This window comes from Miscanthus floridulus, unplaced genomic scaffold (assembly GCF_019320115.1).
Source record: "Miscanthus floridulus cultivar M001 unplaced genomic scaffold, ASM1932011v1 os_2016_3_4, whole genome shotgun sequence".
NCBI classification, from domain to species: Eukaryota; Viridiplantae; Streptophyta; class Magnoliopsida; order Poales; family Poaceae; genus Miscanthus; species Miscanthus floridulus.
The window spans coordinates 1-13199 of record NW_027098048.1 but is presented as its reverse complement, the minus strand read 5'-3'; the positions used below and the strand labels follow the sequence as shown (position 1 = coordinate 13199).

At 48.0% G+C, this 13199-nt stretch overlaps 2 protein-coding genes across 2 annotated transcripts; one reads left to right on the top strand and one right to left on the bottom strand.

Moving 5' to 3' along the window:
• Positions 1 to 1874: 1874 nt before the first annotated feature.
• On the top strand, positions 1875 to 3325 carry LOC136534513 (probable mediator of RNA polymerase II transcription subunit 26c). The gene has a single exon (XM_066526941.1). It carries the CDS (start codon positions 2294 to 2296, stop codon positions 3206 to 3208), a length of 915 nt encoding a protein of 304 aa, XP_066383038.1. The 5' UTR covers positions 1875 to 2293; the 3' UTR covers positions 3209 to 3325.
• Positions 3326 to 8068: 4743 nt separating this feature from the next.
• LOC136534512 (berberine bridge enzyme-like D-2) lies at positions 8069 to 10181 on the bottom strand. The gene has a single exon (XM_066526940.1). The coding sequence runs from the start codon at positions 9922 to 9924 to the stop codon at positions 8197 to 8199; it is 1728 nt and encodes a 575-aa protein (XP_066383037.1). The 5' UTR covers positions 9925 to 10181; the 3' UTR covers positions 8069 to 8196.
• Between the last annotated feature and the right edge of the window lie 3018 nt (positions 10182 to 13199).

Here is a 13199-nt window from a genome sequence, read left to right as displayed (position 1 = left end):
TTGCTTGGTTCACGACCAAAATTTACCATACCAAAGATTTGACAGTCAAAAGTTGGGAAAAAAAAGTTGCCAAAGAGATTTGTCCAGCCAAATGTAGGAAGTTGGTAAGTTTTGGTAGCCAACCAAATACTAGCCAAAATCATAGCTTGTCAAATCCTTGGTTTAGTAAATTTTGAAAATGAACCCAGCAGCCCATGTATCTCATCTTTCTGGACCTAAACCTGAACCTGAAGCTGAACCTGAATCTTGGACACTCATGGAGACGGCGCGGGCGGGTGGATGGACAAACGAAGGGTACTGGGCCAAATTGGGCTTCGTTGTTCGTCCGTAGCAAATTCCTCATCTGAAACTTTTATTTCATTATTTGTTGCACTTACATTGAACTCACAAAAAAATAGCGGGCTAGCACCGCTATAGTGCCCGGAGAGACTCAACGTTAAGCTATTTCTATTTATACCGCTATGTCAACTTTAACCGTTATTGTGCGCTATAGCCCCGCTAATTGCATAGCTTTCGCGTTCAAATAGCGGCACTGTCTCACATTTTGCCATCACTAATAGATTTTGACAATTTAATTTGTTATTTCCTACTTATCATTTGCTCCTAATTTGGTATTTTGGTTAATTAAACACTGGACTTTCATGAACCATGTTGTAATGCCATATTAGTAATGTTACCTAGACTTGTGGAACCTTAGAAACATATGTGTGTTGATCGAATTTCATATTTACCATGTTTTTTGCATCAATTATTGGTGTTTTTCATGTTTTTCTTTATAAAACGCTATCTGACATAGCGCCGCTATAGCCTCATGGCTGTTGAAAAAAAGTTGCCACTATTTTCAATAGCCCGCTATTTAAAACTATGATTGAACTTTTCTAGGCATGAAGTTTTTGTTAAGAATTCCTCAATTCAAGGATTGATGGGCTCATACCATATATGACGTGGTGGCTACCCATATATGCCCTAAAGGCATCTATACAAAGGGACAACATGTACGCCTATATCGACTAATGAAGAGATGACTCCCTCCGACATATATTTGTCTCTTGTGTTCTTGTGGGTTATTCTTGATGATTGGGAGAGGGAGACGGGATCTATCTACAAACTTCTACACGCCTCTTTCTTGGGTTTAGAAATGGAAAAACGGGTCTGGCAATCCATAAATAGGCCGATTCTCAACAGTTTTTACTGGAGTGTGACATGTGTCGTTTATTATATTTCTATTTCATCACTCTAGGTTTATTGAAGACAAGTATGGCTTACAAAAATACACCAAGGAATGCGTACATCTTATTATACTTAAAATAAAGTATCAAATGAATGGTTTTACACTTCTACTTTGTATAGATATGAACAATATAAGTTTAAAAAAATTACATTGCTATTTTGGATTTTTTTCTATGATTTCTTACGTATTTTATATTTTTTTCAGTTCATCTGGTCATTTTCAGAAAAAGAATAAAAGACACTTTTGCATTGGGACGGCAAAGTATTTTCAAAGCACTGAAACCCCTCCCTTGCACTTTCTCAAATGGAACCCTCCTCTTCCTTCTATTCCTCTCCCAACTCCACCTTCCTCTTCACATACAGAAACAGAGCACAGGCGCACAGCCCACAGGGCGTCCATGGATTTGGCCGGGCATGGCCTTACCGGCGGTAGGGAGTGGGATAGCGAACCTCCCTAGTCTCTCGTGCACCCGCGAGTTCCAGGAGGCCGTCCGGGGGCGTCATGTGGCGGGCCGGCCATGTGCGGCGGCAGCGCAGAGCGCGGCGACGGAGCAGTAGGCGTTCACGGCGGTGCGCACGGTTTTCCGGCGAACTGCGGCTCTGTGCGAAGGTACGAAGGGTTGGAGAGAAGCATGAGTTTACCTTAGTGGGGGCGCTTGCGTCAGTACAGATGGAATATGCCCGAGCCGAGCTGCACTCGTGAAAGCGCGTGACGGCGGCCATGGCTAGCGGCGGCGCACATGACAACGGTAGGATCCCAGCGGTTCCCATGGTGGTAAAACAATTTCTACAAGTTTCCGGCAGCGCGCGCAGAGCCGCCGAGCTCGAGTCGGTGTCGGATTGCTCCAATTCGATGTGCTCGCGGAAACGCGTCACGCTCACGCTTGATTGAATGCACAGGAACTTGAGTCGGATTCGATCGGCTCGTTCTATATAATCAGACGCACCAATTTCCCAATTCCATCCGCACCAATTTCCCAATTCCATCCGCATCCGCCGACCCTACCCGCCGGCTTTCCCTCATCCGACCCTACCCGCCGGCTTTTCCGCATCCGCCGCCACCATGGCCAACGAGCAGAGCGGGAGCCTCCTGCGAAGGTGGAGGCCATTCTACAGCGCTTTCGGCGCCATCGACGACGCGATCGAGGAGGCAGGCGGCCACCCGCGCGCCGCGTTCCGGGACGTGAGGGTCCGGATCCTCCAGCTGCTCCGCGGCGCCACTGACGACGGCGTGGCCGAGCAGCTCTGCGGCGCGCTGGACGAGGCCATGGCGGAAGCGCTAGAGACTCTGCGGGTGGCGCCCGTCCCGCACAGCGCGCTGGCGTCCACTGACCTCGAAAGGACCGTCGGCGCCCTCGAGAAGCACGGCTCGGCCCGGATCCGCAGGCTCGCGGGCGACGTCGTGCGCGGGTGGAGGGCGGCCAACGTCACCACAACTACAGCAGTCAAGGAAGAGCTCGACAAGCTCTCTGCTGATGATCGGATCCCAGGCCAGAGCATCTCTGCAGTGATAGCTGATGGCAATGCTCGTGGACACAAGGAGATGTTGCACATACAGCCTGCGAAGATGCTTCCCGCCGCCGAGGTACACAAGAAGCTACAGATACCGCCGGCGAAGATGCTTCCTACCGTCCCCGTCGCCGAGGCATACAAGAAGAAGGTGTATGTTCCCCCGGCGAAGATGCTGCCGACCACAGCTACTGTCTCGATACCGAACACGAGCGAGACCAATAAGCCAGCCGTCGACGAGAGCAAGAAGATGGAGGCTACAAAACGCAAGTTGCGTGAGGGTTATCAAGAGGCCGAGAAGATCAAGCGTCAACACACCATTCAGAAGATCAACGACAAGGAGGCAGCAAAGATGTTTGAGCAAAAGCAACGGAAGATGCATCCCGTCGTACGAGGGAGAGGCCCAGCATCATGTAGGACCTCCTCAGGCGTCAGGCGTTCGTTGCTTCCCTCTCTTCAGATGATTTAGGGTCTGGTCTAGTTCTTTGATGACTATTACTAGGGTATTCATGTCAGTTCTATCTCTGTATGTATTATGAGTTGTGATCATCCGTACTGAAAAAGAGTAATTTTTGTCTTGCAGCTGTTCTAAGCCAAATTGTTTGTCATGTTTGCTCCAAATGTGCTCCAACGTGTATCATTCAATACATATCTCATAATATATTTTTTTTGCGACTGACATATTTCATAATAGTGCGACATAATTTGTAAGGCCCCGTTTAGTTCCAACCCAAAAACAAAAAATTTTCAAGATTCCCCGTCACATCGAATCTTGCGGCACATGCATGGAGTACTAAATGTAGACGAAAAAAAAAACTAACTACACAATTGGCCGAGAAATCGTGAGACGAATCTTTTAAGTCTAAATAGTCCATAATTGGATAATTTTTGGCAAATACAAATGAAAGTGCTACAGTAGCCAAAAGCAAAAAATTTTCGGAACTAAACGGGGCCTAAGTAGAAATTTGGTGTCAACTGCATCGTTCCTATTCCTGGCACGGGTAGAGAATGGGCAACTTCATGTGACTATTTGCTTGTTGGCCAGATAGGTTGTAGAATGTCTGTATCACGCATATGAATGTAGTTACACGGCTGATTTTAGGCCCAAACGGAGGTGGGCCACATAACATGAGCCCAGAACGTGAGTTGTTTTGCCAGTTGCTGTCTGTCTTCTTCGTCTTCAGCGCAGCTTCATCAAGCACAGGTGCTGCACACCAGCTGAGATATGAGCCACAGTCCAAGCGAGATCGAGGGGTAGGGGTTCCACCGGCGTGACGTCTGGCAGCGGCCAGATCTCACCATATCGGTGGATTGATGTTGAGGTCTACAAGAATTTGTTTTCATTTTCATTCTCTGTTTCATATTTAGTCTAGCTCCCAATTTTATAAGACCGTACAAGCAGGGGCGGACCCAAGATTCACCAAAGACTAAGGCCATTATACTAGAGATCATTGCTATTTGTGATTGGCTATAGAAAAAAATAGTGTTTTGTCCACTGTAATTAATGACTAAGACTAGGGCCATAGCCCCAGTGGCCCTAGTGCTAGGTCCCCCACTGCATATAAGATTTAGATAATTCTAAGCAAGGAGTGAAAAGATGGAGCATGATTTTAGAAAAAACATAAAACTAGTTCATATTTTCTAAGTAAAAATAAATTTTCTAATATTAAACCGGAATTGAGTATTTGTTAATGCATATTTATTCTAGAAAATTATGTGGATATTTTTTTGAAAATTATTTCTATATTTTTTAATAAAATCTAATTGATTTCCCTGAACTATCGTGAGAATCCGATTTACCTACCTTGTGGCTGGTTAAAAAAGTCTAAAAAATTAGTTTTCTAGTTGAGGGGCGTAAATCGTTCTCACGCAATAGTCGAGGAGCTCAGATTAACTTTTTCCCATCTAAAAAGGGCACAAACTGTTCACGTCGAAAATCAAGGATCAATTTGGCAACTGGGCCAGTTTTGAGTGTCGATAAAACCTTCTGCGGGCCACCTTAAGATTGGGGCTGAAGATGATGTCACAGACCTCCAAGTGAATTGTTAGTGGGCCGGCCTGTTAAGCCCTCTCCCTCGAACCAAGCTGTGTTCCCTTTCCAATTTCCACTTGTTGGTTAAAGCAGTTGCAGTGGCTGGCAGTTGAGAAATAGCAGCCGCAGACACTCCTCACAGGCTCACATAAAGGTAAGAAGACGCCGACAGGTCAAACCGTCAAAGTTAGACTCTTTTAGCCTCCAAGATTCCACATCAGTCGTCTTCACAGGGCTATGCCCCTGCCCCTGCCGCGGCGGGCCAGTGGAGAGGTACCGGACGATGCCCGCCATGGCGCGCCGCGAGATCGGCGACCGCACGTAGTCGGACTTGCCCTTGGAGTACTGCTTCGACCGTCCCAACAGGCGGTTCGAAAGGTCGGCCGCCGTGTCGAGGCCGGCGAACTGCGCGGTCGCGTCCAGCCAACTCGTTTCGGCGAGCTCTGACTCGGTCAGCCCGAGCTCTGGGAAGCTTTGACGCAAAGCTGACAGAGCACGGTGCTTTGGTCCTAGCACTTGCCCGGAAAACGAGACGGACACGTTGCCATCCGACGACGACGACGACGACCCGACGCCGCCGGTCTAGTTCTTTGATGACTATTATTAGGGTATTCATGTCAGTTCTATCTCTGTATGTATTATGAGTTGTGATCACCCGTACTGAAAAAGAGTAATTTTTGTCTTGCAGCTGTTCTAAGCCAAATTGTTTGTCATGTTTGCTCCAAATGTGCTCCAACGTGTATCATTCAATACATATCTCATAATATATATTTTTTTTTGCGACTGACATATTTCATAATAGTGCGACATAATTTGTAAGTAGAAATTTGGTGTCAACTGCATCGTTCCTATTCCTGGTACGGGTAGAGAATGGGCAACTTCATGCGACTATTTGCTTGTTGGCCAGATAGGTTGTAGAATGTCTGTATCACGCATATGAATGTAGTTACACGGCTGATTTTAGGCCCAAACGGAGGTGGGCCACATAACATGAGCCCAGAACGTGAGTTGTTTTGCCAGTTGCTGTCTGTCTTCTTCGTCTTCAGCGCAGCTTCATCAAGCACAGCTGCTGCACATGTTGAGGTCTACAAGAATTTGTTTTCATTTTCATTCTCTGTTTCATATTTAGTCTAGTTCCCAATTTTATAAGACCGTACAAGCAGGGGCGGACCCAAGATTCACCAAAGACTAAGGCCATTATATTAGAGATCATTGCTATTTGTGCTTGGCTATAGAAAAAATAGTGTTTTGTCCACTATAATTAAGGGCTAAGACCAGGGCCATAGCCCTAGTGGCCCTAGTGCTAGGTCCGCCACTGCGTATAAGATTCAGATAATTCTAAGCAAGGAGTGAAAAGATGGAGCATGATTTTAGAAAAAAACATAAAACTAGTTCATATTTTCTAAGTAAAAATAAATTTTCTAATATTAAACCAGAATTGAGTATTTGTTAATGCATATTTATTCTAGAAAATTATGTGGATATTTTTTGAAAATTATTTCTATAATTTTTTATAAAATCTAATTGATTTCCCTGGACTATCGTGAGAATCCGATTTACCTACCTTGTGGCTGGTTAAAAAAGTCTAAAAATTTAGTTTTCTAATTGAGGGGCGTAAATCGTTCTCACGCAATAGTCGAGGAGCTCATATTAACTTTTTCCCATCTAAAAAGGGCACAAACTGTTCACGTCGAAAATCAAGGCTCAATTTGGCAACTGGGCCAGTTTTGAGTGTCGATAAAACCTTCTGTGGGCCACCTTAAGATTGGGGCTGAAGATGATGTCACAGACCTCCAAGTGAATTGTTAGTGGGCCGGCCTGTTAAGCCCTCTCCCTCGAACAAAAGCTGTGTTCCCTTTCCAATTTCCACTTGTTGGTGAAAGCAGTTGCAGTGGCTGGCAGTTGAGAAATAGCAGCCGCAGACACTCCTCACAGGCTCACATAAAGGTCAGAAGACACCGACAGGTCAAACCGTCAAAGTTAGACTCTTTTAGCCTCCAAGATTCCACATCAGTCGTCTTCACAGGGCTATGATACATGGACTAGTTTACTTCTAGATTCTCTCACTAAAGGCGGAGCCAGAAATTATACATAGCGGTGGTGGCTGAAAAAAAAACTTGTAAAAATTGAGTGCCGCTCAACTGATTATGTTTTTCATAATCATCGTCTGAGTTAATTTATGAACTTGACACGGTAGCTCATATTTTTATATGTATTCTAGAATCTAAGAGCTTATTCTTTCAGTGGTAGGCGACATATCCATTGAAGCAACAAGGCTCTACTTCATAAATCTTAGTCTTTCGAAGATCTACCGGCTTAGTCTTTCGAAGATCTACCGGTTTAGTCTTTCGAGTATGTTCGTAGGGATGATCTAGTTGTGTTTTGTTTGATTTTATTATCTACTCCCTCCATCCTATAAAAAGTGTTGCTATAGAATTCGTGGTGGTTTAAGTTTGACTAGATCTATAGAAAATATTAGTAATATTTATATCTCTAAATAAGTTTACTATATAAATATATTTAATAATCTATCTAATGATACTAATTATGTACTATAAACATTAATATTTTCTTATATATATTTGGTTAAAACTAAAAATATTTGACTTTTAAAAAATGAGAACTACACTTTTTATTGGACGAAAGAAGTAGAAGATATTAATAGGTATATATGACAACAATTTATTGTATTCTTCCACTCAATATAAATAAAAATTATAAGATTATACTAATAAAAATACTTCTTGTCACATGTGGTGGTGGTGGTGGTGGGGTGGGCACTACCCTGGCTACGGAGCTCCGGTGAAACCCTACCGCGCCTGTGGCAGCCTCCTTCCCCCTCTCCTCGCCGCCATGGCCATTCTTCGCCCTAGCCCCAACTTGGCTCAGCCGCCCGCTCTGTCGGCGTCACTGCTGCATCCACCTCGTCGCTGTCTCTCCCATCCCCACCGCCCCTACGTCCTCAAAACTATTTTTTTTAGGATGTCGGAAATGGTGAAGAAGAGAGGGAGAGCTTGAGAGCAGGGTCACGCCGTCGCGTAAGAGCGTGACGAGTCGCGGGATAGAGTTTGCGTAAAACTATGCAATCAAGTATCTAGGAAGGCATAAATAAACTACTCAAAAAGTTATTTGAGTAATTAACCATGGAAGTCATAACACGTTATGCAGGTATGCTTTGCCAATGTCGTTATACTACTATGACCTCCAAGACACAACATCTTCCTATGCTGCCATATTCCTAAATTTAATCCATAGGTGTTCACACATTTCAAGCAACAGCACTGACATGTTCAAAACTGACTCAACTGAAAATCCATAGATCAGGCTGAAAGTTTGCACTTTATTTTTGGCATGCGCCATGGAAACTTTATTGCTAATTACGTACAGCTTACAAGTTCACCCCTGCATGAGAAATTTTGTACAGCTTACAAAGGAGGAATGCTTTGTGCATTGTTGAACACATTGCCGGGGTCCACCGCCGTCTTTGCCCTGACCAACCGGTTGAAATTGTCCCCGAAGTAGGAGACGCCCCACGACGAGCGAGCGCGCGCCACCGCCGCCTCCGACGACCCTCCCACTGAGGCGGTCCAGTTGTTGGTGCCGAGGTCGAGGTCCAGGTAGTTAACGTACGCGGCCCGGGGGTCCTTGGACACGTGGGGCGCCATGAACGCGTAGAGCGACCGGAGCCACCCCACGCAGCTCTCGCCGGCGGCTTCGCGGCCACCGAGGTCGTGGTCGTCGTCGTCCCAGTACACCTGGTACTGCACGCCGTACAGGGTCCCGGCGCGGTGCGGGCACGGCGTGTCGCTGCTCCCGATCCGGGCCATGGCGCCGCCGTAGGGGTCCAGGATCACGTACCCGGCTCCCTGCCCCTGCCCCTGCCGCGGCGGGCCAGTGGAGAGGTACCGGACGATGCCCGCCATGGCGCGCCGCGAGATCGGCGACCGCACGTAGTCGGACTTGCCCTTGGAGTACTGCTTCGACCGTCCCAACAGGCGGTTCGAAAGGTCGGCCGCCGTGTCGAGGCCGGCGAACTGCGCGGTCGCGTCCAGCCAACTCGTTTCGGCGAGCTCTGACTTGGTCAGCCCGAGCTCTGGGAAACTTTGACGCAGCGCTGACAGAGCACGGTGCTTTGGTCCTAGCACTTGCCCGGAAAACGAGACGGACACGTTGCCATCCGACGACGACGACGACGACCCGACGCCGCCGGTCGGGAGGTACACGGAGAGGTAGAAGTCGTCGGGCAGGCTGGGCGCCACGAACTGCCACCTGTGAATCAGCCCGGCGACGAGCTCGACCGGACCGGTCCGGCCCAACGAGAACACAGTGACGTTGCGAGGGACCGGGACGAGCCGGAGCTTCCAGGCGTACACCACGCCCCAGCTCCCGCCGCCGCCGCCTCGGATGGCCCAGAACACGTCGCGGCCCATCGTGGCCCGGTCGAGGGCCCTGCCGTCCGCGTCGACGAGCACCGCGTCCAGCACGTTGTCGGCGGCGAGCCCGAACTTGCGCGACAGCAGCCCGAAGCCGCCGCCGGAGACGATGCCGCCCAGGCCGATGGTCGAGCAGGACCCGGCCGAGAACGCCAGGGACCGGCTGGACCGGCCCACGGCGTAGTAGAGCTCGCCCAGCGTCGCGCCGGACTCGGCCCAGGCCGTGGCCGAGCCCGCGTCGACGCGGACCCGGTTCAGGTTGGCGAGGTCGATCACCACGAAGGGCACGCGGTTCTCCGTCGTGTAAGACAGGCCCTCGTAGCTGTGCCCGCCGCTGCGCACGCGGATCGCCAGCGAGCTGTTGCGCGCGCAGAGGACGGCGCCCTGGAGGTCCCGCTTGGACGCCGGGAGCACGACGGCGGCCGGCTTGCCGACGTCGGGGAGCGCGAACCGGAGGTTGCTGATGGAGGAGTTGAGGACCGCGGCGTAGCTTGGAGACGTCGGGAGGGTGAAGTTCGTGACGCCATGGGAGATGAGGCAGGAGGAGAGGCTGTTTGCGGCGCCGTCGTCGGCGCCAGTGGCACAGCACGATGTGCTTTGATGGAGTGAAAGGAAGAGGGAAACCAGGACCAGGAGAGCTGCAATGGAGCAGCTCATGGGGGTGACTTGATGAAGCATGCAACAAAGACTGACTCCAGTACTGGAATTGCATATCAGCATATAGCACTCGATCGTGAGGCCATGGAGGTCGCTCTCATGGAAGTGCGTTTGAGCCGTGGTGGCAGCTTTCTGAGCCAGTTTTTTTATTTTTTTTTATTTTTTATAATACGTATCTGCATTACTAGACAAGGGACAACGTACAAAGACACAAGCAAATACAGATACGAGACTATTTGATACCGCTATCCCAACATGCGGAGGCGCCCTGAGCATCGCGGGGAGGAAGCGCCGCGCGGTGGCGAGGGGCGTCCAGAGCACGCTCTCCAAGACGTCCATGCTGGCCAACTTCCTCCCCACGGGCACGCTGCTGACCTTCGAGATGCTCCTCCCGGCCGCCTCGGGCGACGTCACCTGCTCGGCGGTCAGCGTAAGCTCTAAGAGTAACAAACATAATTCACCAGCTAAAATGCGAACCAAGTGCTCTTAGAATTTAGGAATCAGTGAATCTGCTCTCTAATCGATAATCGAGTTTTAGAGTCTTTTCTCTCAAGGATTGATGGGGAAATCACAAATGAAAGCTTGTGTCGGTGTTTCGAGTAAACACCAACTAGTAAATTTATATTTATTGTGCGTTGGGCCCGGATGGTGTGCTAAAAGACACAAGGTTTATACTGGTTTGGGAAAAATGTCTCTACGTCCAGTTTGCGGCTGCTGCTCGTGTTATTAGCACTGAAAGGTTCATTGTAGGGGGTACAAACGGTCGAGAGAGGGACATGTCCCAAGTCTCTGATGGAGAGATTGAAAGGGCGCTGAGAGCTTAATTGCTGCTCAGCTATGTGTTATGTGATGCGTGGTGTCTTGAATCGATTCCTCTCTTTAGTGTGGTGCCCTGCCTTCCCTTTTATAGATCAAGGGGAGCAGAGATTACAGTTGGGAGAAAGAAGAAAAACCAGATGTTAAGAAGGTCATTCGAAGGTGCCGGATCTTTCTTTTCCTTTGAGCCTGCCCTGCTGACACAACAGACGGTGCTAGGGATAGCACATTCGTTGATCCTAATAGGGCCATGCTCTGGCTTCATTCAGCAAGTGGTCACGTCCCATCCCACCCCAACGGGTGGTGCGATGCACCAGGGTGCCGAGCCGCGACCCTACAGGGAGCAGACGGCGTAGAGGCCCCACGTTCGTTACTATTGATGACATGAGTTTCCTCCTAGACCATAGAGTTTGTCGTATGTTTTCATCAGGATTCAAGTCCGAGGGCAAATACTGGCACCTAAAAGGATCAAGATGCCCAAGAGGGGGGTGAATTGGGCTAATTCTAAATTTTCTTTCAATAATTAAATCCTACGGTTAGCCCAATTAACCCCTTGTGTCTAGAAAAGTGTTTCTATCAATCTAACACACAAAGAACTTGCAACCTATGCTCCAAACTTACTCTAGCATGTTAATTCTATGAATGTAAAAATAAGTATTGAATTGCTCAAAGTAAATGGAGAGAGAGGAATGCGGCGATGTTTTATCGAGGTATCAGAGAGTCACCACTCCCCACTAGTCCTTGTTGGAGCACCCGCATAAGGGTGTAGCTCCCCTTTGATCCACGCAAGGATCAAGTGCTCTCTATGAGTTGATTCTTCGATACTCCATCGCGGTGAATCACCCACAACCGCTCACAACTTGAGTTGGGTCACCCACAAGCTCCACCGAGTGATCACCAAGCTCCCAATCACCACCAAGCCGTCTAGGTGATGGCGATCACCAAGAGTAACAAGCACGAACTCTCACTTGACCACGTGAAGCCTAATGAGAATGGTGGATGCACACTTTGCTACTCTTGATTCACTAATGAGGCTACTCTCTTGGATTCTCAAATCTCAATCACCTTACTAGGACCTTGCTCTTCTTAGCACTCACAAACGTGTTTCTCAGCTGTTGGAATGAGCAAAAGTAACTCCACACACGAGTGAAGCTTCTATTTATATGGTAGCCTGAAAAATAAACCATTATGAGCCACTGCGGGGTGACCAGACGCTCTGGTCATGTTGACCGGGCGCTCCGGTCAGTTCAACCCGCACACCAGTGTTTAAGTGTTGACCGGACGCTGGCAGGGTCCGATCACCACTGACCGGATGCGTCTGGTCGCATTAAACCCTCACTAGAACCTTACTATACATGACCGGACGCTGAACGCGTCCGGTCGCAGATATTCTCTTCTAGAACCTTACTAGAGTCGACCAGACGCTGGACCTCAGCGTCCGATCACTTGACCACTCCAGTGTCCGATCGCGCCAGACGCAATCTCCTTGGTCAAATGAACTGACCGGACCCTATGGCCAGCGTCCGGTCGCACCGGAGCCAACGTCCGGTCAGCATTTGACCCTCCATTCACTTCCAACTCTCAATCATATGTGAATGAAGTTTGCTCCATTGGATCTTAGGCATATGTAGGAGCTACCTAGTGCTAGTTTTAACAAGTGTGCACCACACCTAACTCACTAGACTCATCTAGGTCAAGCTACCCGTCCATACCCCCCTTAATAGTATGGCCAAAGAAAAAACAAAGTCCTAAACTACTCTAAGTGTCACTCCAACTCCAATCGACACTTAGAACTAGTCATCCTTAACCTTGTCGTCCATCCTTTAAAAACCGAAACGATTTCTATCGTAGGGGCATGACCACCTCAATTGCCCAATTGATCCCCATTACCATGACCTAACTTGATTGCCTCTGCAAAACACACGTTAGTCATAGTAATCTTGTATTGTCATTAATCACCGAAACCCAACTAGGGGCTTAGATGCTTTCAATCTCTCCCTTTTTGGTGATTGATGACAATACCACCTCGAGTATGTGAAAGAGTGAGGTTTTTGACATGCTTGGTTCATATAAGCTTTTATCAATAAGAACAAAAGAGTTAAGCAAGCTTATATGACCCAAGCCAACACGATGTACTCAAAGGATATGAAATAAGCATGAGTATAAATAATAAAGCTCATTTATATCGGAGTATAAACGCGGAAGCAAAAGCAAATGAGCATTACACAAGTGATATGACATATCAATGAATACAAAATAGAGAGCACACATGTCATATATCACAATCATGTATATACCACTATCACATAGATATAATAGTATGCATGAAAGTAAACACACGAATGCATAATAGTAATAGTGTATCACACAAATAAAACTCCAAATGTATATAATAGACTAATAGCTAACTAGACTCTCACTAAAAGTCGCTCCCCCTGAGTCTACATACTCGAACCCTCTCCCTCTTTGGCGTCAAACACCAAAACTTAAGGGTCGGTCGGTGGGGCTGCAGCGGACGAGCC